At 38.7% G+C, this 27,641-nt stretch overlaps 2 protein-coding genes and 2 long non-coding RNA genes across 5 annotated transcripts in view; 2 read left to right on the top strand and 2 right to left on the bottom strand.

Annotated features, from left to right (window-relative positions):
- Positions 1-12,555, bottom strand: part of LOC126378492 (acyl-CoA-binding domain-containing protein 5) — a 29,381-nt gene extending 16,826 nt beyond the window's left edge. For both annotated transcript variants that reach the window (XM_050026894.1, XM_050026895.1), the window contains exon 1: positions 12,415-12,555. In XM_050026894.1, the coding sequence (XP_049882851.1) occupies positions 12,415-12,475 (61 nt within the window). In that variant the 5' untranslated portion in view covers positions 12,476-12,555. The remainder of the gene's footprint in view (positions 1-12,414) is intronic.
- The window catches only part of LOC126378594 (uncharacterized), a 109,041-nt gene extending 89,549 nt beyond the window's left edge, over positions 1-19,492 (bottom strand). Inside the window, exon 1 of the long non-coding RNA XR_007568119.1 lies at positions 19,451-19,492. This is a non-coding gene — a long non-coding RNA (uncharacterized LOC126378594). The remainder of the gene's footprint in view (positions 1-19,450) is intronic.
- On the top strand, positions 12,588-13,193 carry LOC126378577 (uncharacterized). Its single transcript, XR_007568100.1, has 2 exons — positions 12,588-12,725; positions 13,164-13,193. It is a non-coding gene; the product is annotated as an uncharacterized LOC126378577 (long non-coding RNA).
- On the top strand, positions 13,434-27,572 carry LOC126378523 (nascent polypeptide-associated complex subunit alpha). The gene is made up of 6 exons (XM_050026942.1): positions 13,434-13,531; positions 13,970-14,129; positions 23,257-23,378; positions 24,984-25,202; positions 26,426-26,587; positions 27,189-27,572. Exons 2-6 carry the CDS (start codon positions 14,012-14,014, stop codon positions 27,201-27,203), a joined length of 636 nt encoding a protein of 211 aa, XP_049882899.1. The 5' UTR covers positions 13,434-13,531; positions 13,970-14,011; the 3' UTR covers positions 27,204-27,572.
- The last annotated feature ends 69 nt before the right edge of the window (positions 27,573-27,641 follow it).

Raw genomic sequence — 27,641 nt, 5'->3', positions numbered from 1 at the left:
AGTCAATAACCCGACACAGTTAGTAGACAGCACGTCAAACGGATTGCATACCAATGACGTACCTTTTTGATTCGCTCGGGTTATTCATTCATTTACTCATTCTTCCTAAAATTAAGTGCTGTGAATCATCCGTCCCTTTCCTTTTCGACGGATATGAAACTGACGGATATAACTTAAAATAAAATTAGGCGGTGTCTGCAGGAATCAGCATATTTATCCCCCTAGCGTTATCCCGTTTTCACAGGGTCCGCTTACCTAACCTGAAGATTTGACAGGTCCGGTTTTTTGCAGAAGCGACTGCCTGTCTGACCTTCCGACCCGAGAAGGGAAAACCAGCCCAATACAGGTTATGTTAAAGTATTTTTTCAAGATAAAATCTGTGATTAACATAGATATAATACTTATTATTGTTTTCAATCTTTAGCTTTTGATCAGTGGCTGCGAGTTATCCTTGATTACTTGTGGCTCTGCCAACCCCATTAGGGATTATGGACGTAATTTAATGTATATGGGTCGTTCATCTTTTTTATCGACAATGATCTGTCCTTCGTTCTGATAAGTTATACGTTTCAGAATTTTATTTAATCTTTCTATAGTTATCTTATTATACTCAAAATACTATCAAAATACTAATTGGTTCCTCGATTAGTGATTAACGTGGCTTGATTGTTTTTCATAGAATACTGTGACAGAGTGGTAAATCGAAATGCTGTCTCCGATGAAAAGGGCCACTCTGTCACAATATTTTTTGGAATGCCCCTACAAAGAAAAGTATGTTACCAAGATAAAGAGATACACTAAATAGTACTCTACAGACACATCTTTATATGTTTTAAAATATTTATTGTAGTTCTAATTTTAAAGATGTTAAATACGATATATCGAGAAAAAAAGAAGAATAACCCATATATGCTTGTTTATCGATTTCATAAAGCATTTTGCTGCAAAGTTGCCATTTATTATTTATATGAATAAAACTTGCTCCATTAGGCATAAATAATGGTAGACACGATATTATTTTTTCATTCCGTCAGTATTTTTTTTAACACAACGTAACATAGGTTCACGCCTGTATACCTGAAGGGGTAGGCAGACTTCGCCAGCTGTGTTTAAGCCCCATGTAATATACAGGGTGTTAGTGACATCGTAACGAATACTCAGAGGGATGATTCAGACCAAGATTCTGAGTTAATATCAAGTGGAATTTTCCGTCGCAAAATTCATGTTATTTTTTTAGTTTTTTTTAATTATTTTCAATTCTATACTTTTGCGATGGAAAATTCCACTTGATATTAACTCAGAATAATCAGCTGAATCATCCCTCTCAGTATTCGTTACGATGTAACTTACACCCCATACAAGTACATACAGTAGCCATACAAGTAGGTATGGGTGTTAGTGACACTGTAACGAATACTGAAGGGGATGATTCAGACCATGATTCTGAGTCGATATCAAGTGGAATTTCCTGTCGGAGAAGTCATGAAAATTTTAGAGCTTATTTAAATTATTTTCCGTTCCATACTTTTGCGACGGAAAATTCCACTTGATATCAACTCAGAATCATGGCCTGAATCATCCCTCAAAGTTTTCGTTACGATGTCACTAACACCCTGTATACACACGGAAAAATCCACTTGATATTAACCCAGAAGCATGGTCTGAATCATCCCCCTCAGTATTCAGTATATTATAGTATTTGCGTTCACGCTATTGTAATGACTTCCGGTGTTCGAAGATCTACCCACTCGGTAAGAGATGCTTATCTAGGTAGATTACGAATATTCTATCGTGTCGATAAATAAACCTAAATACAGGTAACCTATCTACCGTTTGCTATGTCCAAATCATGCAATGCAATGATGATGATAATGATACTTTATTTGATAACATTCTTTACAGGTCATATTAGTTCACAACCTATCATATGTAGGTATTTATTACAATTATTCCATTTTATTACTTATTCCAACTAAAATAAATTGTATAATTACGTTAATACATTCGTTAAAAAATAAAATAATAAATTGTATAAGTAGTTACATTAATAAATCTGTGAATTGCCCGGTACCAAACGCTGAACTTCGATTTATCTGAATCAAGAATCAAGTCGCCGAAGTTCGGCGAATTAGCCGATAGGGCCCAGGCGACCCCTCGAGGGACCCACCACAACTCATGGTATAACAAAACCAGAAGGTAACGTGCGCTACGTGATAAAATTTTGTCACGGTCATTTTATCGATTCTAACGATACAATTATGTCGTTTTGTCGATTGGTGCTAATATGTGAACCCAAATAAGTCATACATTGTTTTAAGTTTACGCGGTTATTATTATAATTAAAACACATAATAACGGGTTCTTACCGCGTTTAAAGTACGGATATGAGATTCCCGATATATAAAATAAAATATAAATGAAATATAGGCAGTCTCATATCCCTACTTTAAACGCGGTAAGAACCCGTTATTATGTGTTTTAATTTCAAATAAGTCATGTCGTTCTGTCATGTTTTTTTTTTGACGTGACTTATTGTAGATTTGCCACAGATGGCATTAACTACTTGGCCGGACAAATGGGGAGCGCTGAAGGCTCTCACCCGGTACAACGTTTAAGACAACAGGCCTGAGGGTGCCCAGTTGGGCGCGAACCTCGGCTCAGGGCGTTGTTTGAGAGGAAAAATATTTGAAAGAATTAATCGACCCTAGTGGGTCGATAGCGATTTATTTATTTATTTGTTTATAAAGGTACATACAACATTACAGTGTACACCAATGCGCTGTATGACGAGAAAAAACACATAAGCGCTGAATGAGGGAAATCGTTGACCACGCCGGCGGGGAAACGTTGTTATGAGAACTGTCAAAATTTAGGAACACTCAACAGTGCTGCCGCCTACATTCGAGCTTCTGGTTTTTATCCTCATTATAGCAGAATAGTCGATGGTGAGGAGCTCGGTGGCGCAGCGGTAAATGCGCTCGGTCTTCGATTGTTGAACTTAAGCAACTTTCGCAAAGGCCGGTCATAGAATGGGTGACCACAAAAAAAAAGTTTTCATCTAAAGCTCCTCTGTGCTTCGGCACGTTAAGCCGTTGGTCCCGGCTGCATTAGCAGTCGTTAATAACCAATCCGCACTGAGCTCGCGTGATGGTTTAAGGCCCGATCTCCCTATCCATCCATAGGGAAGGCCCGTGCCCCAGCAGTGGGGACGTTAATGGGCTGATGATGATGATGATAGCAGAATAGTCGATGGTGGAAGGAGTCAGCGACCAGACCAGCGCCGGCGGCCGGTCCTCCGGACTTCCGGCCGATCGGGTATTTGACCATGCAGCCCTATGGCCAGTCCGGGCCTGCATTTGAGAGTAAAAAGTAAAAGGGAATCCACGGCAGCTGTAACTCGGCCATAACGGACTTTTGCTGTTACATAAATTGCAATAAAAGGTAAATTGCTCGCAGGGTTGCCATACGAAATAAACACCTTTCTTTTCTCACAAAAACTGATGAATGCGGAGGAAGCAAGAGGAATTCCATAGTCTCTGCTCACCCCGGTGGGAAATATGCAGGAGTCTATGTTTGTATTTAATAACTCGTTGGTACGAATCGGGAATCGAAACAACGTCCTAATTTTTTAACACGTTGACAGTCCCCATACAAAATGTTTTCACTTTCTTGTAAGTCAAGTTCAGCCTTTGCTAAGTTACCCGGGATCCAAGTGGAGCACTCGCCCTTAGTGCGTACTTGGTCGTTTCTTAGTGACCCATATATGGGTCATGGACGTACGGAGCTAGTTCGTCGTGACCCGTATATGGATCACTGGTCTGTCAACGTGTTAAATTCCGTATCTTTATTCAGTAGGTAACACAATTACACTTTGAATCGCCACTTTTTACATAACGAACGTCTCATCCGCCTAAAACTACTGCAGCCCACAACCTGTATAGCCGGGGAAAAGAAGCTGCAAGAAAAACTAACTTATGTACCATATCCTTTGCCGAAGGTTGTCTGGAAGGGATCGCTCTTAGCGATAAGGTCGCCTTTGCCCACCTTAGAATATCCTGTAAATGTTTTTGTGAATTTGTGTGCAATAAAGTGTATTATTATTATTTATTAAAAACTTCGGCACAGGGCCCTAGACGGTTCTTTCTTCTACTACTAGAACGTAAAGCCACCTCTTGAAATATAGTCTTAAATACATAATTAGGTACAGTGTACAATAACAAGTTGTGACTAAAAATAAGTCTATGGCTTACAAGAAAACCGGTTTTGATACAAGAGTAGTGTCAATATAGGTATTTTAATATATTCTTAAAAGATGTCTGACAAAAAGTTCTGCCCATTTTTGTGTCGGATTTCTTCGTGTATTATATCTATTATTATTTATTTATAAACAAAAAAGGTTCACCAACAGCTTATATAATAAAACATTAAATAAAATAAAAGTTACATCAGGAATTAGACAATAAACAAAGAAAGAGAGATATCATAATAAACACAGACTTTTATACAGGGTGTTAGTGAAATCGTAATGAAAACTTGGACGGATAGTTCTGACCGTGATTCCGAGTTGATATCAAGTAAAATTTTTCGTCGCAAAAGTATGCAACTGAGAATAATGCCTCCGTGGTCTAGTGGTTGAGCGTTGAGGCCTCGGGTTTGAATCCCAGTGGGGAAATATCACAAAAATAACTTTGTAAGCTTTGGTTTCGTTAGGACATTACAGACTGGTCACCTGATTGTCCGAAAGTAAGATGATCCGTGCTTCGGAAGACACGTTAGACCGTAGGTCCCGGTTACTACTTACTGATGTAGGTATGTAGTCGCTACTTGAGCCATGTCAGGGGCCTTTGGCGACTCAGTACTAACCCTGACACCAGGGTTGAGGGTGGTCATCCACCTCGCGACCTACACGATAGAGGAAGAAAGGTTGTTTCGGTTTCGGTTGAAACTGTGACCGATGCCGAAGATTCGGTTTTGGCTATAAATCTTGTTTCGATCGGACATTATCTATAAGTATATTGCATACAGTGATGTCTGTTCCTTTTTTTTTTCTTTCAAAACTTATGTTAAAATAGCTTTATTACCCAACCTTCAGGCAGATAAGAAAGTTAAGTTATTAAGTAGATTTATATTAGTTAATTAAGTACCTACCTACTTACCTCCTAAATTTTCGCATGCTTATATTTAGCGGATCATGTGATATTTGAAAGATAAAACCTACCAACTGTCTAAATGATTTGTTTTTTTTTTTTATTTAATAATTTGACAAAAGAAAGCAGCTAGAGTTTTCATGTTCCCAAAATGGGAACGTTCCCGCGGCACATCACTGATTGATCCATTGTATGCGTTATCACACGTAACGCAGGAAAGTCAATCAGTATTCGCGTTCACAACGCGATGGCGTCATGTGACGTTACACACACATCGCCTGCATACATAACTGTGGCATTAGGGTCGACCGTTGTTACATTGGTCTGCTCCGAGCGACCTAATGCAGGTCCAGTCATGAGCAATACAATGTACCCACTTTAGGACTCTGTCGCACTAACATATTTGACATTTAGTGGGACTTACAGTTCAATTTGTCAAAAAAGTTAATGTGACATGGTACCAAATTGTATACATATTAACTTGTGACCGTACAGGTTTAACTTATATATACTTGAAGTTCATGCAAGGATATTAAAATCAAGGTTTAATCAATTTTGATACTTTTAACTCCTAGTAGGGCAGTTAAGTGTCAAGGAGACTCAGTCGCCGAGCGGCAAGGGTTTTCAAGAATGCGTTAATAAAAAGTAGGTACTAAAATTACAACATAGCATCGAGCGTGTATCCTTAAAGGGGTAGGCAGAGGTGCATAGTACAGTCATGAGCAATATAATGTGCCCACTTTAGGACTCTATCGCACTAACATATTTGACATTTAGTAAGACTTAATGTAACGAAATGTAACCTAATAATGTAAACTTATAAATATATTGTTGATTATATGGTTTGATGACTGATGTAAGTACCATTCTTTGTTGTAATTCATACTCATGGTAATCGTACTGTACGGTCGCCGCGACACAAGCTGTGCTTAGTGCGGCGACCATTGGTTTTTCTACCCACATTAACGATGCTACAAAATGTATTTGCCTAGATTGTTATCAACTTTAATATATTTGTTTTGCAGGTTTGGTAAATAAAGAAATATATTATATATAAATGAATTATATATTATACTTACAGTTCAATTTGTCAAAAAAGTTAATGTGACATGGTATCAAAGTACCAAAAAGTAGTAGCAGAAGAAGAGCAGGAGTAGTTAGAAGTAGTAGTAGTAGCAGTAGTAGTAAAGTAGTGGTGTGGGTGGTTCTATCTATCTATCTATCATAGGGAAGGCCCGTTCACCAGCAGTGGGGAAGTTAATGGGCTGATGATGATGATGATGATGATGAACGTATCTTTCACCCAATCAAACAACCTATTCGCAACGCGCGCGGTGCAGAACCTATGCCGCGCAGACAGGTATTTTAGTAATTTCGTTAAAGCATCCTTGAAATGAAATAATCGATTTTTACAAGGCCGAGTAGATTGGTACAGTCATGAGCAATGTGATGTACCCACTTTAGGACTCTGTCGCACTAACATATTTGACATTTAGTGAGACTTACAGTTCAATTTGTCAATAAAGTTAATGTGACATGGTACCAAAGTGTATAGGTACATTACATATTAATTAATGCTCGTGACCATACTGTTATTATTTTTTACTTTATAAGTCCTTTCGGACTGTCACTGTCGCCCTATGGTACGCAGGCTTGCTTCTCGCCTTCTCGAAGGGGTTCGATTCTCAGTACCGAACTTGTACCAATGAGTTATTAACTAATAATTAGTGCAGTTTTCACTAACACAGTTAGCTTGACCATTATATACGGCGATACGGCTCACCACTTATTACTTTGGTCTAACAGAAAGCTCGGTGAGGTGTGGCCTGCCGGCGTGGTCGACGACTTCCCTCAATCAGCACTTCTTTCAAATATTTTTTCCTCTCAGACGACGCCCTGAGCCGAGGTTCGCGCCCAACTGGGCACCCTCAGGCCTGTTGTCTTAAACGTTGTACCGGGTAAGAGCCTTCAGCGCTCCCCATTTGTCTGGCCAAGTAGTTAATGCCACCTGCGGCAAATCTACAATAAGTCACGATTCGACAATAAGTCGAATCTTTCTTCGATTCCGTGAGTCGAACCTTCTAGACTGAGGGTTGGTGAGTTTGGTAATCCACCTCACACGACAGAAGTATTGTATGAAGAGAAAAAATATTTTTGCATGCTACATTGCATTTGTACACGTATATTGTATATCTCTGATGAAGGTTGTCTGGAAGAGAAAACTCTCAGCGATAAGGCCGCCTTTTACCCACCTTAGAATAAGTTTTTTCCATTTTTTCCTGTAATCGTCTTGTGAATGTGTGTGCAATAAACTACTAGGTATATTATTATTATTAGCATTCGTTCAAGGTGATACTTGAATGTATTTTTACGTATATTTTGTATTTAGAACTGTGGTGTGTGGTGAATAATTTTGTTTTTTAATGAGGTACTTTCTAGGTCACATTGACCAAAAATAATATACGTAGATGGCGTTGTACAGCTTGCACATGATAATTACCTATTTTCTCATTAGTTAGGTACATAAATAAATAAATAAAAATAAAAATAAAAATAAAAATAGCCTTTATTCACCGATGTACAGTTCTACTTTACATAGGTTTATTATATGTATTACTTATTCTAATCGGGCTGTCCTGAGACATAGGCCTCCTCCATCAAGCGCCAATCTGCTCTACTTTGTGTGTATCGTCTCCACCCCTTAGGTAGGTCATCCTCCCATCTTTTGATTGGCCTCCCTCTTCGCCTTTTGCCGTCTCTGGGGTACCATTCCGTGATGTCTTTTGTCCATTTGTTAGTTTTAGACCTCATCATGTGTCCGGTCCACCGCCACTTCAATCTTCTCGCTGTTTTGGTTACGTCTGCGACTTTTGTAATCCCCCTTATTTTCGACATGGTCCACCTGTCTCGCAGTCTCAAGCTCAGCATACTCCTTTCCATCCCATTCTGGCAGACCTTTAGCTTGTTGCTTTCTTTCTTTGTAAGAGACCATGTTTGGCAACCGTATGTGAGTACTGGGAGTATGCACATGTTGAAGACTTTCCTTTTTTGGGAGACTGGATATGAAGGGCTTTTCATTATGTCTTTGAGGGACCAGTAGCGTGCCCAACTGTTCGTTACTCTTCTGTTGAGTTCTTTGGACATTTGTTCTCGTGGTGATATTATTTGTCCAAGATATATATATTCCTCGACGTATTCTATCTGTTGGTTCTCAATACAGATGTCATGCTTTTCCCAGTTTGTCATGACTTTGGTCTTTGATAGGTTGATCTCTAGTCCTGCTTTACTGCTTTCGGTCACCAATTCTAGTAGCATACTCTGTAGTGTGTCCGGGTCTTCTGCAAATAACACCAAGTCGTCTGCGAATCTTAGGTGGGTAAGATTGCATCCGTCAATTTTTACTCCGCAGTTATTCCAGTCAAGGTTCCTGAAGATTGATTCCAACACTGCTGAGAAGAGCTTGGGTGACAAGGGGTCGCCTTGTCTGACTCCTCTTCTAATTGCAAACTCTTCTCCAATGCTCTCTAGTTGTATCTTCGCTGTACTGTTGCTGTATATATGATTGATTATCCTTATATATTTCCTTTCTATACCTTGGTCCAAAAGGGATTTGTATAGGTAATTGTGGAACAGGGAGTCGAACGCCTTGTTGTAGTCTACGAATGAGATGTAGTAGTGTTTGCCATATTCATTAGATTTTTCTATAAATTGTTTTACAACATGCATATGGTCGACCGTGGAGAAGTTGCAGCGAAAGCCTGCTTGCTCTCTAGGTTGTTGCTCATCTAAGATTCTTGTGAGTCTACCAAGGATGACCTTCGAGAAGACTTTATATATGTTGGACATAATACTGATGGGTCTGTAGTTTGCGACATTTTGCTTATCACCTTTTTTATGTATAAGTATAATTGTTGACTGTGTCCATTGTGTAGGGACTACTTCTTGATGAAGGACGTTGTTAAAGAAGTTAGTTAGTGGTCTGGTTATAACCTGTTGCAGGCCTTTGAGAAACTCATTTGTGATCTTGTCGTCACCCGTCGCTTTTTCATTTTTTTGAGAGAGTATTGCTTTTTTAACTTCGCTTCCCATGATTTCTGGTATTGTTTCTTCGTCTGTCTGTTCCAGTCCTATGATCTCTTTTCCTGTCTCTACTTGTCCATATAGTTTGGCGTAGAATTTTGTAGCTATTTTATTTATAGTCGAACGATGTGATGTTATTTGTGTAGTTCCCGTGGTCTTCCTTTCATTAAATTTTGGTATCCAGTTATTATAGTCTTTAAGTTGTTTTAGTGCCTTTTTGATACCTCCTGTTTTCTCTATTGCAATTGTTATTTTGTTGAATCTCGATTCTATTCTATGTTTCCTAATACATTTTGTGATTTTTTTACTTATATTTTCTATATCTTTTAAATTAATTTTGCGGTTTTTTAGTAGGAGTTGTCTTTCATACATAAGTTTCTTCGCCTCTATCCCTACTTTGTCGTTATTTTTAATTGAGTAGTTTATCTTTTTGGATACAGTTTTAAGAGCATTTTCCAGTGTGTCATACTGTTGTTGTATTGAACATTGAGTGTTTATTATTGGTATATCTTTCTCTGCTTCACTTATAATCTCTTCTGGGAGAGGTAATGGAATATAGCTTGTTTTAGTTTGTATGTGTTTTCTAGAAGTTTTCGTATTACAGTTTATTGTCGCTCTTACCATCCTGTGGTTTGTACTAAAGTTCAGCTTATTGACGACGTCGATATCGTTGAATGATGCGGGTTTATTACTCAAGATGAAATCGATTTCGTTTGTGTACTTCCCACAAGGTGAGATCCAAGTCCATTTCCTCGAGCTTTTCTTTTTATAAAATGTATTCATTATCTTTAGGTTGTGTTGCATTGCGAAGTCCAACAGTCTTTGACCATTGTCATTCCTTTTTCCGCTGCTGAACTTCCCTGTGACGAGATGTTCTCCTTCCACTGGGTTTCCGATTTGACTATTGAAATCTCCTAGTACGATACAGGTTTTATGGGAGCGTTCCATTGTTTCACTCAGATATCTATAGAACTGGTCCTTGTCTTCTTTAATTCCCATTTCTGTGGGCGCATATATCTGAATTATTGTCCACGGTGTTTTGAATCCAGGGAGCTTTATATTCAATATGGCTATTCTGTCTGATTTGCTGGCGAAGAGTTCAATGTTCTTTTTAAGGTGTTTCTTAACAAGGAAGCCTACGCCATACATGCCTTGCTTTTCACCTTTATAGTACAGGACATAATCTTCGTATTCTTCTATTTCTTCTCCGAGCCTCCTCACTTCGCTCATACCAATAATATCCCATTTTATGGTTTTTACCGCTTCGGATAGTTCAGATAGTCTTTCTTCTGTTCGAAGGGTGCGCATATTAAGTGTCGCTATATATATTTTCTCTGGTTTGTTATCTTTTTTTGAGTTTTCGTTGTTTGTTGGGGACGGAGAGTTGTATTTTCTAGAGTTATTTTTATTATTGTCTTTGTTATTATCATTGTTTCTGTTTTTATTGTTTTTGTTATTTTTGCTGTTATTGTTTTTTCCTGCTTCTGGAGGGTATTGGTCTAATTCCCCACGGGGACCAGCCGGGTTGGGGAATGTCATTCTGGTTTCGTTTTGTTTAGTTGTTATATTTATTTCGGTTTGTATTTTCCGGTTCCCGCTTTTTAGTTTTTTGGTTGACTTTGTTCAAGCGAACTCCCCCTGCCCGCAACTACGTTGAAGCTGCTGGTTTTCGATACCTTATCTGGCCGAGGATAAGGCACTCCACTCTCTCCTGGTTTGCTGAAGCTACCTGGAGGTGTCTTGGGTGGGGAGGACGGAACGCGCTTTCTCTTATCCCTGTTTTCTTCCCTTTCCTGTTTCTCCTTTACAATGAGTTTCCCATTTTTAATGATGGCATACTTGCCAGCTTCTCTGGCCTCCTTCATTCTTGGGACTAAGGCCCTTCTATTCTCGATGACCTCCTTTGGGAGGTCCTCGGTTACAGTTATATTTTTGGGCAACTTCTTTCTATTCCTAAGGAGCTCCATCTTTCTCCATCCAAGTGTCAGTACCACCTTTACTGGTCTAGTTCTTGTTTCGTCCCTCCTCCCAACTCTATACACTTGACTTATCTCCCACTTATCCCAGTCGCTGGATTTTATCAGTACCGTAGTTAGGTATCAGTAGTTAGGTACATAATTATTCCAAAATACAATGTAATGGCAGAAGCATAATTAAATTATTGCTTGATATTTGGTTCTCATTATGTTTAGATTTATGTTGCTACCTATATTGCTTCTCTTTATTTTGATCAGAATAATCATGAGTGGAACATGTAATTGTGCTTTGGTGTAATAAAAAGGTTCATAATTTATACACAAAAACAAAGATAGAAGATGCGATAGATAGATGATGAGACTTTTGTAATTATTTCTTTTTATTTTGGTGCAATAAAGTGTATTTGTATTGTAGATGCATTATGTTTGTCATCCATGAAATTAGAAGGTTAAATGAAGGAAAATCTGTACACCGCCATCTATATTGTTTATGAGGAACATAGCCTGGAAAGTTCCTCATTTGACTTTATGTGGTGTCTTGTGTGTGCTGTATACATATATACACATAAGTGTGTTACTAAGTAGTAAGTAAGTAATGAGTAAGTAAGTAGTAAGTAAGTAGTAAGTAAGTAGTAAGTTAGTAAGTCGCCAAAAATACATGGTAATATTTGTAGAGGTAGGAGCCTAAACTAAAATTGTTTCTGATCATTTTATTACTGTCTTGTGCAATATTCTATTAACATACAATGTAGAACACTCATCTTGAACACTGATCTAGATTTCAAAACACTTAATATACGCGTTTCAAGAGTCGATACAAGGACGCAATTAAAAAAAAAGCCAGTCTTAAATGTTTTAGTCATTTAATGAGCTAGGTATGTGAGATAGACCAATTTGTTTCATTACTAGACCAAATTGAGTAGTACTAATATATCGGTTGACTAGATAGCTATTGTTTACCGACAAATTATTGACTTTACGTGGACGTACCTGGCTATAAACTTCGCCTTATACTTACTGTATTATTCTTTGTGCGTCGCGGCATTTATTTAACGAACTCAGCGGCTACTAATAGCTGAGTAGTGCTTAATATTTGAGAGGCGTATAACCGTTTTCTAGGTCGTTCCGTCGACTATTTTTTGTTATCATTTCTCTTTTCGCATAAACAATTCGTCAAACAAAAATGAAAGTTTTGAGCCAGTAGCGCTTACCGCTTTTAGGTAGGCTTCGGATCACGTTTACAGCTGCGTTGAACTTCTCCTCAAGAGACATTTTGGCACGGATAACTATCACAATCACTAGATATTACAAAATAATCTAGTATGCACTTTGGACTTATTATAGTAGACGAGCTGTATAACACTTAGTTAAAGTCACAACAAGATTATCGTCATATTCACAGCGTAATTACGATCGATGTATATTTCAAACACACTGATATGTCGCACGGATTTCGTATGATAAAATTACGCGATAAAAACTATAATTACGATATTTACGATCGAATACAACAAAAAAATAGGTGCTTTTTTTTTTTTTTTGTTTTAGTTTTCCCCGAAGGGTAAGGCAAAGGGAACTATGCCCATACAGCCATGTCTTACGTATTTTTTTTCTTGATGATTGATGAAATGATGAAAGGTGATGATGATGAAACCTAAGCCCCCACCCTCGGAGTAGACTCCTACTCCGAACCCCAAACGAATTAACTCAAAAGTCCGCATAAACTTTTGAGTTATGAAGCGGCTTCCTGACACGAAGCGAAAATAGGCAGATACACTTTGTTTATTGAATACTCCAATATAATAACACTCGCGAATGTCTTCCGACTAACTTAATGCGATCATTAACCACAAAACACCACTTCGTATTAATTATTTAGATTATTCAATGAAGAAAGCAACTGTCCCGTTCCCGTCTCCCGCCAAAAAACCAAAAAAAAAAAAAAAAAAAAAAAAAATAGGTGCACTAACAACCTACCCAGTTATGGGAAGGAATGTCAAAAACATATTTTTTAATACAATGTTGCCATCATTCTATGCCAGTATCGATATCGGTACAATAAAATCGATATTGTAAAATAATTTAATGCTTTCACAAAATTGTGTATTTTCTATATGAGATGAAATTAATGAAGTGACAGAAATCTACAGGTTAAGGAACAGTATGGAATTGGTATGTAAGTAATCAGTAGAAATATGAGTTAGATCACTAAATGAGTCGGTCTAAGTGTCAAGCAACTCACGTCACTAGCAACCGGCTTAAAAAAAACAAGTTGTCTGTGGTCCTTCTTCCATATTGATCTTTTCAAAGAATTTCCTTTTTGTGAAGGTAAATAATTGAAAAATACTATAAACATCCTTTAAAACTAGTGCCTAAATAACCTCAAACAGTGCTTCAAGATATTACTTTGTGCTAGTCGTGTAAATATTTCTTTCTCAAGTGATCTTGTTATGGTGAAAATCCGCGCCCATTTTTGCGGCACGAAATTTAGAATAAATCACATTTCTGGTGAATTATAGTGCTTTGTGTGTGAATATTCCTGATTTACTCCAGTTTACCAAATTTCTTTTACCTCGCGCAGTAATATTCGAAGTTTATTTACCTTGAAGCGTATGGTGATAACCTAAACTTTTCATCAAGTTTTCTCTTCACTAATCACTAATTATTTATGCCCTTCCGGTGCCACTTAAAGATCTAAACACCGCCTTACCACTATAATTTGCCCATTATCACATCAAACTTGAATGTAAATAATGTTTTCGCCAGGAAATTTGAAAGACCAAGATATCTCACCACAAGGATACCACAATGCCAGAACTGACAGAGCTCGACAAGGCTACAGCCTCCATGACCGAGAAGCGCAAGGAGGAGACCGCGTCCTCCGACAGCGACTCCGACGACACCATCCCAGAACTCGAGGATGCAGGTTTGTGGCCAACTTTTTTTAACCTTAAATTTCTGAACACAAGCCATGAAGATTCGATATTTATAAGTTTTCGACCTTTCTAAACATTCACAGCAATGCAACATGACACTCGAAATTTGGTAAAAGCTCAAGAGTGCTTCTCAGCCACTTTTGTGGTGAAGTGAATTCCAAAGTTTGTTAGTCTCCTTTTTCTGATGTGCATGATGTAATTTGGCCTCCGATGGCTGTCTCTGCTTGGACAGAGAAATTATTGCTTTCCCTAACGGTTCTCGGCCCATGCTTAATGCGCTGCCTACACTATTTATGTCTATTAAATATAAATAAGGTCTTGAAGATGTCTAAATTACTATACTTATTCAAGTTAATTTTTATTAATTATCTGCCTGTTCGCGACATTTGTCTAGGCCATGTTACTTGATAAGAACATTTTTGTGTTTAGTTTCATCCTTATGTTGTGGATTTATCACCAATTTGCACTAAGCGTTTCGCCTCTTCCTTTTTGATGCGACCAGCAAAGGACTGGAACTGTCTGCTGGCATTTTCGACTCATTATAATCTGAGAGTCTTCAAGGCTAGAGTGAGAGATCCACCCTAGACCACATTGTCACTTACCATCAGGTGAGATAGTGGTTAAATGCAAGCCTATTATATTTAAAAAATAATAATAAGCCTTGTCCGTCTACAATGATGTTTACCAAAATTGTACTTAACATTTCTTCATACAAGCTGTCTCATCATCATCATCAGGCCTTAAACTATCACGCGGGTCCAGTGCGGATTGATGGTTATTAACGACTGCTAATGCAGCCGGCTTACCACTATAATTCGGACTATAACGGCGGCAGCCGGGACCAACGGCTTAACGTGCCTTCCGAAGCACGGAGGAGCTCGTGATGAAAACTTTTCTTTTTTGTGGTCACCCATCCTATAACCGGCCTTTGCGAAAGCTGCTTTACTTCAACAATCGCAGACCGAGCGCGTTAACCGCTGCGCCACCGAGCTCCTCAACAAGCTGTCTATAATGCAAAAACAACCTACTTTGATGAAATTTGCAACAAACGAAACAATATATTGTAAGCTCACAAATATATCCCAATGGGGTAGTCAGACGTACATCCATCATAAGATAAACTTAAGTGCCCACACCTCACTGAACTTTCTGTTTCTGACAAACGTGATAGGTGATGAGCCGTATCGCCGTCTATAATGGTTGAGCCAACTTTGTTAGAGAAAGCTGCACTTCAGATGCAGCAATGAATGAACAGTTAGATTTGATCTGTCTGAAATGGATGTACAAGAAATAATTGCAACACTACTCATTCCTGCCCATTTGTGCTGTAGGTCGACGCCTGCGTAATAAATTCTTCTTGAGTTATTTAAAAAGTCTTCTATTGTGTGGGTTGTGTGGATTACCAACCCAATCAACCCTGGTGTCAGGGTTACTATTGAGCTGCCAAAGGCCCTTACATGACTCGTGTAACAACTACTTACTTACATCAGTAAGTAGTAACCGGGACCGACGGCTTAACGTACCTTCCGAAGCACGGATCATCTTTCTTTCGGACAATCAGGTGATCAGCCTGTAATGTCCTATAACCAAACTAGGGATTATAAAGTGATTTTAGTGATGTGTTCCCACCGGGATTTGAACCCGGGACCTCCGGATCGTTCGCCGTGAACTCTCAAACCACTGGACCACGAAGGTCGTTAAACACGGAGAAGATTTAAAAAGTATACTATTTTCTGACAGTTGTTTGACATTCTTCTTATTGATTGATACCCTAATGTCACTTTACAAAATATATTTTAATATACTTTTATTTATTTAAGCCGATATTTCGGCTTGTAACGCCGGTACATTTCTCGTATCAGTTTTTCATTAAAACATTGTTTTCAGTGAGAATATGTGATTAAAACTGACTATGCCATAGATTTTCCATTTCTGTTTGTCCCAAATTATTTTTGAAATGGCTTTCCTCACCAGAAAACGCATTAAGTTACCTAAGAAACGAATTATAATTTCAATCATTGTTATCGCAACAATTTGGTATAACATTGGAACTGTGCCGACTGAGACGAAAATTACAAGTTTAACTAAAGGTAAAGCTCAAAGAAGCTTTGCTCCAGAGCGTATAAACACGGGAAACACTAGCGGAAAGGATAAAGCTTGGAAGTATATCCTGAACTGGACCCCAAGCCATTACGATGTCGCGAAAGGCGAAGGACAACAAGAATTCGCGAAATGTTCTTACTCGAATTGCTACCTAACCACTGACAGAACTTACTTAAAGGACATAAGTCACTTCGATGCACTGCTCTTTAGCACCATTCAAATGTCAATCAACGAAGATCTTCCAAGAAATCTGCCAGAAATCCGATCGGACTCCCAAAAGTACATCGTTGCGGGGATAGAGCCGGCCCCTTGGTTGCCGATTACGAGCCATAAATTCGAGAATTTCTTCAATTGGACCTGGACTTACAGATTAGATTCTGATATCCTTTGGAGGTATTTTGTGATACATGGAAAGGATGGGGAGGTCGGGCCGAGGATGGCTACGAAATGGCTGAAAGAGTACATTCCGATAACGGAAGTTGTTAGAAGAAGGTTGCGTTTCAAAAGCCAAGCCGTCGCATGGATAGTCTCTCATTGTATCACTAAAAGTGGAAGAGAGGTATATGCGTATGAGTTGAGAAGGGCATTGAATAAGTACAATTTGTCTCTGGATGTTTTTGGTGATTGTGGAGGAAGGTATGTGTCTTTTGAGTATATTTTCGACGCTTATGTCATCCGGAAAAGTGGGCCAAAATTACATCTGATTGGACCCCACAGGGTCGTCGACGTCATGACCATGACGATAATAACACCTGGCAGAACGAGGCCCAAGACACTAAGGGTTGGAAAGACAAGGAGGAGGCATTTACCCAGCAGTTGGCCATTTATTAGGCTACAGGAAAAAAATGTTTGTACAACATCCTGGACAAAGGATCTGCAACATCAGTCTATCATGTAGCAGAGGAGGTACCTACTCCAGCAGACTGGTCTTTACTAATAGATTATCACTCATGTGGTGATGAGACATAATGAATAAAATACCAAAGACTTTCAGTTTCGCCTGATTTGCTGAATCCGTATAATAATTATATGACGGTCAAAACGTCGTATGGCGACCGAGGTCCATCTCGACCGTTTTCACAGGGACCGCTTTACGAACCTGAACATTTGATAGGTCCGGTTTTTTACAAAAGTGACTACCTGTCTGACCTTCCTATCCGCTCTAGCCCAATATACAGATTAAGTCAGGTACTCCTGAAATGCATTTCTCAGGAACGTGGATTTCCTCACGATGTTTTCCTTCCCTGTGAGCGTGACCGAGGTGGCTGGAGCAATTTATTCGCATTAAGCTGATCTAGACTCAACAGATGCATCTAATATCCAAAATTCGTCTAGGTGTGGACACAATGCCGCTTGCCTCCGTAAGGTCAAAAGGGAGTACTATTTCTACCTGGCCTTTGAGCATACCTTCGACCAGGATTATGCCACTGAGAAACTGTTGATACCAATGCTGAACTACGCTGTTCCCGTTGTGCTTGGTGGTGCTAATTATTCAAGGTATTCGAAAATATTCGATTAAATTCTTTGGAGTTCTTGCCAGTAATAAAAGGACTCCAATCTGAGTAGGATGTTTATTCTGATTGTCCAAGTGTGTTTCCGAATTTCGACGTAGCACACATCCGTGGGCGGATTCAGGGGGTCTTCTTCTATCGTGTCGGTTGTGAGGTGAATTTCCAACCTCATCAACCCTGGTGCCGGTTATTATTGAGCCCCCAAAGGCCCCAGACATCAGTAAGCAGTAACCGGGACCAACGAATTAACGTGCTTTCCGAAGCACGGATCATCTTACTTTTTGGACGATCAGGTGATCAGCCTGTAATGTCCTAACCAAACTAGGGATCACAGAGTGATTTTTGTGATCGGATCGTGAGCCCAACGCTCAACCACTGGACCACGGAGGCCGTTATTATTTAAGGAGTCATGACCCCTCCTGGGCGACAGGTTGGGTCATGGGTGGCCACTGCAATTTTATCTAATTCTCTACGGAGATAGGTTGTCTGCGACCTGGTGACCCGCGTGCCCCTGTCAATTGCCGTCTGTACTTTCCTTGAGAGTTTGATACAGGTCAAACCTGACTACTAATTTCGACTTGAGTTTGAATTCATGTTTGGATCATAGATAATCGATATCACGTGGTTTCCAGGATTAGTGCACGGTTAATGGCAATAGACTTGTCCCCTATTACATGGGACTTAACAAAGCTGGCGAGGAGCGGAGGGTGTATTATATACTGTGCATCTCTGCCCTACTCATGCGGGGGTATCTCCGAAGCACGTCCATAGCACGCCTATGTTATGTGTTGTTGTCAAACCTGACAGTCCGCAAATTTTCAGATTCCTACCACCAGACAGTTACTTGAACGCCAAAGATTTTACCCCAGAACAAATGGCAGCAAACATGTACGACATAATTTCGAACAACACGCGATATCAGCTATTCTTCAGATGGATCTACCAATACAGCTACAAATGGGCTGTTAAGTCGGAAGTCTGCAACTTGTGCGAAGCCTTAAACAACAACGAACTGGTGAAGAAAAGGACAGTGTACCAAAACTTTACAAAATGGTGGCACGATTCTTCTAAAGATATAGAGTATATAAAACCGAATATTGAAAAGGATGATGAGTTTATGGAAATGGTCAGATCGTATAAGTTTAACCAGCTTTCTGGTAAAAAGTTGGTGAAGTTTGTCAAGAGAAAGTATTTCACTAAAGCCATGATGCCTTGGGAGAAGGGGACATTGACACACTATGTCGTTGAGGCCACGAAGATGGTGTCAGCCATCAGAGGGGTGAAAATAGAGAACCACATCACAAATATGTATTCTGTCGAAACACGGCTGCAAACAAACCACACCATTTAATAGCGGAATAAATGTTTTTGATTTTTGTCATTATCTTTTTTCATTCATAATGGCCCAGATTCCTGCAGACACCTCCTAATTTTATTTTAAGTTATACCAGTCATCTTCTTATTCGCCGAAAGGGAAAGAGACGGATGATTGAAAGTCGTAAAATTTAGGAAGAATGAGTAAATGAATGAATAACCCGGGCGAATCAAAAAGTATCTCGCTGGTATGCAAACCGTTTGACGTGTGCTGTCAACTTAATTCTGTCGGGTTATTGGCCGATGTAAAATATTTAGATGGTTGTTTTAGATTTCTGCTTAAAATTGACGTATGTTCCATAAATTTTATGCATGTCGATTACCCGTCCCTTTCCTTTTCGGCGGATAAGAAAATGACAGGTATAACTTAAAATAAAATTAGATGGCGTCTGCAGGAATTAGCACTAGATATTTAATTTAGTGAGAAAATGGTGCTGATTCTAGTGCATCATCATCATCATCAGCCCATTAACGTCCCCACTGCTGACGCACGGGCCTTCCCTATGGATGGATAGGGAGAAGTCTAGTGCACACCACCTAATTCTATTTTAGCCATCTAATTTCATGACCGTAATTGTATGAGACCCGTCCCACAGGTAATTTGTTGTATTTCATTAGTATCTTTAAAAATATTACCAATTAGTTCTAACTTCAAATTCCACGGGGTTTAGAAATAAAATTTAAAAAAAAGGTTTGTCGAAAATCGAAATTTGTCGAAACAATGGCCCCGATTCCTGCAGACATCTCTTAATTTTACTTTAAGTTATACCTGTCATTTTCTTATCCGCCGAAAAGGAAAGGGACGGATGATTGACAGCTCTTAATTTTAGGAAGAATGAGTAAATAAATGAATAACCCGGGCGAATTTTTAGACGGTTGTTTTAGATTTGTGCTTAAAATTGACGTGTGTTCCATAAATTTTATGCTTGTCGATTACCCGTCCCTTTCCTTTTCGGCGGATAAGAAAATGACAGATATAACCTAAAATAAAATTAGATGGTATTTACAGGAATAAGCACCAATGTACCAGACCGTACCCAAAATCGTACTTAAGGTGATTCGTTTTCCATACAAAAGTTGATGCAGTGCTACAGGAAAACGGATAGAGGAATATTGTTATAAAACCGATAAATAGTAATATTTTGGTGTATTATTTTCGCAAACTAACAAAAATTTAGGGTCCGAATACGAGAAGTACCATATTTCAGACCCTCAATTTTGATCAATTCTACATTTGTAGTGGTGCAGATTACAGTGTATTTGCTGAGCGTGTAGAGGTGTCAATGTTAGTTTGTGTGCGTGATAGTTTTTTTTTTCTCTAAAGGCTTTGACTACTTGACAAGTGTACTAGAATGTCAGTGACAATTTATAAAGAGATTTTGTATGAAGAGAATAAATATAAATAAAAAACTAAAAATACTACAATCTGAGAAAAGGAATATATTTTGTTTTAATGCATATTATTTAAACATTTTTAAATAATGGGTAAATACCGTGTTTTAAAAGAGGACATATATTATAATAAAAAATCAAGACATAAAATGAAATGGCTGTATGGGCATAGTTCCCTTTGCATCAAAAAAAAAGTTGTTGCATTTGCCGGCCTAAATAGTAGTCATTTTTAATTATTAATTATTTTTCCATCCAACATACAGATTTATTTATATTCTCTTTGCCGCGGACTTTTTGGTGGAAACGGGAACGGGAAGGTTGATTTCTTCGTTGAATAATCTAAATAATCAATACGAAGTGGTGTTTTGTGGTTAATGATCACATTAAGTTAGTCGGAAAACATTCCCGATAGTATTATTAAATCGGAATATTCAATAAACAAAGTGTACCTATCTATTTTCGCTTTGCGCCAACAAGCCGCTTACTTTGTTTGGGGTTCGGAGTAGGAGTCTGCTCCGAGGGTGGGGGCTTAGGTTTCATCATTTCATTAATCATCATCAAGAAAAAAAAAACACAAGACATGGCTGTATGGGCATAGTTCCCTTTGCCTTGCCCTTTGGGAAAAGAAATAAGATAAATTTTGAAATTCTTATGTATAATAAACAAGGCTTTTCGGCGGGAAACGGGAACGGGACAGTTGCTTTCTTCATTGAGTAATCTAAATAATTAATACGAAGTGGTGTTTTGTGGTTAATGATCGCATTAAGTTAGTCGGAAGACATTCGCGAGTGTTATTATATTGGAGTATTCAATAAACAAAGTGTATCTGCCTATTTTTGCTTCGTGCTGGGAAGCCGCTTCATAACTCAAAAGTTTATGCGGACTTTTGAGTTAATTCGTTTGGGGTTCGGAGTAGGAGTCTACTCCGAGGGTGGGGGCTTAGGTTTCATCATCATCACCTTTCATCATTTCATTAATCGTCAAGAAAAAAAATACGTCAGACGTGGCTGTATGGGCATAGTTCCCTTTGCCTTACCCTTCGGGGAAAACCAAAACAAAAAAAAAAAAAAGTATAATAAACAAACATCACAGACATCATGACAGATCTAAAACTAACGAAAATCTTTTTTCTTTTTTCTATTTGACTTATTTATGAATTTTAATCAAGAAAACGTGATAATATGTTCGACAGCAACCAGTTCAGGTCCCCGAAACAGCCCATTTCAGGCCGCGTATATGGAAATACTACTTCAATACATCCCAGCCTCGTCTTTTTTTAACGTCCTCGTTAAAAAAAGACGTCCTAACCTGAACTAACTAACCTAACAATAAACACCACGCGTAAATATAAGTCCAGAAATGCGCTGCAAGTCGTCTGGACTGGGCGCGAAAACAACATAGAATTCGATTAGCTGCTAAGTGTCCCGCATGCTATCACCAGCTGTCACTGACATACGTATGAAGTCCCGCGGATTTTATTGGAACTAAATGACAAGTCATAATAATTATATGCGGATACTGCGACATCAGCGCTGTGCTTGCGGGACGTCCTGAAGCGCTATTACATCTTTCAAACGCGATGCGTCAAAGTTTGAACCGACGCAATTTAGGAAAAATCTACCTTATTATTACTGTACTGTGATCGTTATTTGTAAAATCATACAATACATGTACACAATTCTTTATACAAAATATAATTATTATGACATATTGTGGACTTTTCGGTAGACCTACAAAAAAGGAACAATTCAACCATACGTTGTTTTGTTATATCTCAATGGGCTCAGGCAGTGTTTTCGCCGAAAGCTCCAAGTCGGCTATATTTGTAACGATAATTATGTTTGACATTCATCATCATTTTTGAACCATTTTATACAAAAAAAAAATACTTGTATAAATTATATACCCTAAAGCACGCCCATGAATCACTCTACTTATTGGTGAAAACCGTATGAAAATCCGTTCAGTAGTTTTTTAAATAGCCGCATGTTCACTGATGCGATTAATGCCTGTTAGAATTTTACAAAATAAAAAATACGGAAATTACGGAAGGTACTTTAGTGCAAAGTACATTATTGTATAATTATAATATTATTGGTAAAAGTGATACTTTTTGAAAATTCCGTAACAAATAGACGGGTTCGCCAAATTCAATTGTAAAAAAAAAATACAAAAAGTAAAAACAATTAAAACATGCCCTTGGATTTGAACCGTGAAACTTAAGAATGGCGGCGACTGCTTTACCAAATGCGCCATTTAGAAGTTAGAAGTAGACTTCAAATTATGCATCTCTTTTAATAGCTAACCTAGTTCGCATGTGTGTGTGACAGCTTCGTGTTTGTACACAAATTGAAATGACACCAACTTTTGATGCAATGTTTCAATATGATATCTGCAGTAAATACTTCAAAATTGTAGCTTAACTTAAAGATAATGTATGTAAGATTTCGCCACCTAACATTTCACTGGGTCAGAACTCAACACTAAACGAATAAATGGAAAAAAATACGAAAACTGCAGAAGTAACGCCATCTGCTGACGCAGCGTTACCTAGCTGACTGAAACGTATCACCTTAATAACCCGAATTCCGGCTAAACCCCTCTCGGGAAAGTAACCATAGAACAAAAATTTCAACTAAGACGCTTCGAATGAGATATATGTCTGGAGTCTGTTGATGGCATTGGACTCATCGTCCTTTTTTATTATATTGACGTGAAATTTTGGTGTAATTTCCAGGAGCAGCTGGCGCCGGCGGCATCACCAACCCCATCGCGGGTATCGACATCGTGTCGAAGGCCAAACAGTCGCGCGGCGAGAAGAAAGCACGCAAGATCATGAGCAAACTCGGTCTAAAACCCGTAAGTACCACAAGAAATGAGAAGTTTTCCAGTAGGTATAGCAATTTTTGTTCTGTTTTAGTTAGGAGAGCCGTGGTAGCCCTGTTGGTAGATCCGGCCAAGTAGCCAATGCGCGGCAAATCCATACTAATATACTAATAATATTATAAATGCGAAAGTAACTCTGTCTGTTACTCTTTCACGCCTAAACGGCTGAACGGATTTTGATGAAATTTGGTATGGTGATAGATGATAACCTGGAAATGGTCATAGGCTATAAATAATCACGCCATCGTTCTTAGGGGGTAGGCAGTAGCAGATTCTGCTAAATTCTAATTCAACTAAATTGAGTTAGTGATTTTTAGTCGTTTTTGTTGGGACTTTTGCTCCTACTCACTCTCTTTTAATCAAATGCTATACCGTTCCTTTTGTATAATCCTTAATATTCAAATTAAAAGTTCGCAGACGAAGTCGCGGGTACCAGCTAGTCTACAATAAGTCACATTAAAAAAAAACCTGTTGGTAGAACACTTGCCTCACGTTTCGCAGTCGCAGGTTCCAATCCCAGCACAGGCCTAAACCAATGTATGTCGAATTTGTTTTCGAATTCATGTTTGGATCATAAATGATAATCATGTACTCATCGGTAAAAAAAACGGTGAAGGAAAACACCGTGAGGAAACCCACATTTGCCGAGAATTGCATTTTCGATGTGACCTAACCTGTATTGGGCTGGTTTTCCCTCGCGGGTTGGAAGGTCAGACAGGCAGATGCTTCTGTAAAAACCGGTCCTGTCAAATCTTCAGGTATCTCAATGACCCAGATAAGTTTCCATCATGATACAGAGGCGGCGTTGACATTACTTTAGGAAAACTTTGTGGCGTGATATGTATCGTTCCCATATTTAAGGGAAGTTATGCGATAATATAGTTGTAAGACTGAATGTCCTTTTAAAAAACGAATCTCAGCTGAGACTGCCCTCAAGATCGTGCTCATGTCTCTGTTTTTATATGAGAACTGTCACATTGACATGATCTTGAGGGCAGTCTCGAAGCTGAGATTAGTTTATTAATACCACCCTTAAAGTCCAAACCCGATTGTTTAACTATTGTGTCTGGAAATCTTGGTCGCAAGAGAAACTACTAAAACACAAAAGTAATAACGAATTTTGCGACGGAAAATTACATACATACATAAACTCACGCCTATTTCCCACCGGGGTAAGCAGAGACTATAGAATTCCATTTGCTTCGATCCTAACACAAGTGTGTTCTTCTTCTTTGCGAGTCGATGGCGATCGAAGCTAAATTTTTGCTGACCAATAATTGGCCACGCTTACGGCATTGTCAGTGGCTTCGTACAGGTCTTCAATAGTGCAGGTGTTAGGGCACTTAGGACAGCACAAAAGGTGAGCCATAGTTTGTGGTGATACTCCACACTCGCAATCATCGCAACCATCAACCAAGTGTCTAGTCACAGAAAATTCCACTTGATATTAACTCAGAATCATGGTCTGAATCATCCATGTATTCGTTACGATATCACTAACACCCAGTATGTTTCTATTATGAGGTCAATGCATATAACGCAACTTTAAACTCTAAACCTTCTTCTCCCGTCTTTCAGGTATCCGGCGTGAACCGAGTGACGATCAGGAAGTCAAAGAACATTCTGTTCGTAATCAACTCACCTGACGTGTACAAGAATCCTCACTCGGACACGTACATCGTCTTCGGAGAGGCCAAGATTGAGGATCTGTCGCAGCAGGCCACTATGGCCGCCGCGGAGAGGTTCAAGGCGCCAGAGAGTGCCGCCACTGGCAATGACGCCGCAACCGCTGGCACGGTGAGTTCTCGTGGGTTGTGGGACCATCAACCTCATACTAAACTACTTTGGTGTCATACAATTCGATATGTCAAATGATTCATGCAGCCACTAATAGGGGAGCGATGATTAAGACCATTTCAACTTTAAAACGCTTTATTATGACTTGTCAGTTTCATTAAAATCCGGCGTCTCCTTACGCGGCGAGGATTTTTCAACCTAGTTTATCTAAGAAAGCCTAGAAATAATATATTATGGAATAATTTAATTGTGTGTATTATGATTTAAAATTTTCGTAATTTGTTACATACTAAAATTTGTTTCCCCAGTTCGCCAATAGATGTCGCTGTACAGAATTAAAACGCGGTATAAAAGTTTGTATGTGAAATATATAGGGTCCGCCAGTGACGAGTTTTAGTACCACACCCCGGACACGAATCGAAAAGTATTATTCCTTATTCTAAGTTTTCGATGAAAACTTGAATTTTTTTTAAGTTCTTCCGTCGTGTACGGCAAGGGCTTATGATTTACTATCAATGTTCACAATGAGTGGCTGAGTTTGTATGGAACTTTCTGTAGTTTTAATAGTAGGATTTCCAAATTATAACAAAAAAAAAACATTTAAAGAAATTAAAAAGCATTTAATCATTCTTCTAATCAACCCCCTTACAAAGGGGTCAAATAGAGGGTGGAAGTTTTTATTTGTATTTTATCCGTGCGTAGCCAGGGCGGGTTCGCTAGTAATTAATATTAAAATTAATTATTAATACATTTATTATTATTATTTATTAATTAATTATTTTCTTTTTATGAGTGTAAAAGATAATAATGACCGTGTATTTAAATTATAAATTGCAAGAATTATAAAAAAAAAATTCAATACAATTACAATTTTTACAGTAATACTCGCATAAATTAAATATAGTAATTACATTTACATTATTTTGTCCAAATTTAAATTATATCGTACAGATTACATAAACAAATAAATTCATAAAAGCTTATATAAAGATTATATAAATTAATAATTTCATCGTCATCATTCATTTAAGAGCCGCGCTCTTGTCGGTGTAGCATTCTCCATGCTGCTTTTTTAGGGAAAAATAGGGCAGTGGTTTCCCTCTTGCCTTCTGCCCCGCAGTACTCTGTCTGACGCGAATAATTTAAGTTAACCATAAAATAATGTTAACGTGTTTCATCGTCAAGTTCAGCAAATTTTGATATATTCCAATGTCATCCCACAGACGGTGGCCCCCATAGCCGAAGAAGAGGACGAGGAGGGCGTGGACGAGTCCGGGGTGGACGAGAAGGACGTGGAGATAGTGATGTCCCAGGCCAACGTGTCCCGCGCGCGGGCCGTGCGGGCGCTGCGCAACAACCAGTCGGACATCGTCAACGCTATTATGGTGAGTTGATGCAACGGCCACACTCAGTCCTTACACGACCCCTGCCGAGCTCCTGGAAGGACTTCGTACGGTCACGAGCATTGATATGTATACACTTTGGTACCATGTCACATTAACTTTTGACAAATTGAACTGTAAGTGTCACTAAATGTCAAATATGTTAGTGCGACAGAGTCCTAAAGTGGGTACATTATATTGCTCATGACTGTACTTACATCAGTAAGTAGTAACCGGGACCAACGAACTTTATGTTCTTGTAATAAGAAATGTTGCTTGTAACGCAATGGATATACTATCTATAATGTTGCAAATGTGAGTGTAAATAATAATTGCATAACTGCCTTCCGAAGCACGGGTCATCTTACGGACAATCGGGTGATCAGCCTGTAATGTCCTAACTAAACTAGGGATCCGAGTTGCCGTTCTATACTGTAGTATTATTCCTTATTCTATGGTTACGGTAAAAACGAACGAACAAAGCAAACTAAATGGTTCCTAAAATATACGCTAGATGACGCTTGTTCGTGACACAAATATTAATGTTTGTATCCGCGTTTTAACTTGTTATAATTTACTAATATGTTATTTTTTCTCATTACAGGAGCTGACAATGTAATCGGTGTAGTCACAAGATTGTTCCTAGCTCTTAAGTCTGTTAACATCGCGGCGGTGGCGATTTCTCACGTTCCGCTGCTCTCTATAATAATACGGACAGGACATCGCTTACTATTTCTGCCAATAAACTTCGTTTTGGGCCCCCAGTGTTGCCACACGACAATTTTGCACAATTTGGTAGTAATTTAAAGCGTTGCAGGGTAACACATTCCCTTTGGCATTGGGCATCAGTATTGAAACGAGTTTAGGAATAGTAAGCGTTGCTCGAGTAACCAAAGTGGTCCCCTTAATTGGTAAGGGGAAGGCGGTTTGATATAATGGGAATGTATATAGAATATTTACTTCGCAACAATAAAAAATGATAACAGCATGTTTCGTTTTATTTAATCGAATGCGCGATATTGATTATAAAAAATGCCTAACGCAGGAAATGGCGTGA

This window comes from Pectinophora gossypiella, chromosome 26, assembly GCF_024362695.1.
Source record: "Pectinophora gossypiella chromosome 26, ilPecGoss1.1, whole genome shotgun sequence".
Taxonomy (NCBI): Eukaryota; Metazoa; Arthropoda; class Insecta; order Lepidoptera; family Gelechiidae; genus Pectinophora; species Pectinophora gossypiella.
Note: the sequence above shows the minus strand (reverse complement) of the source record. Positions and strands in the feature narration are given on the sequence as shown.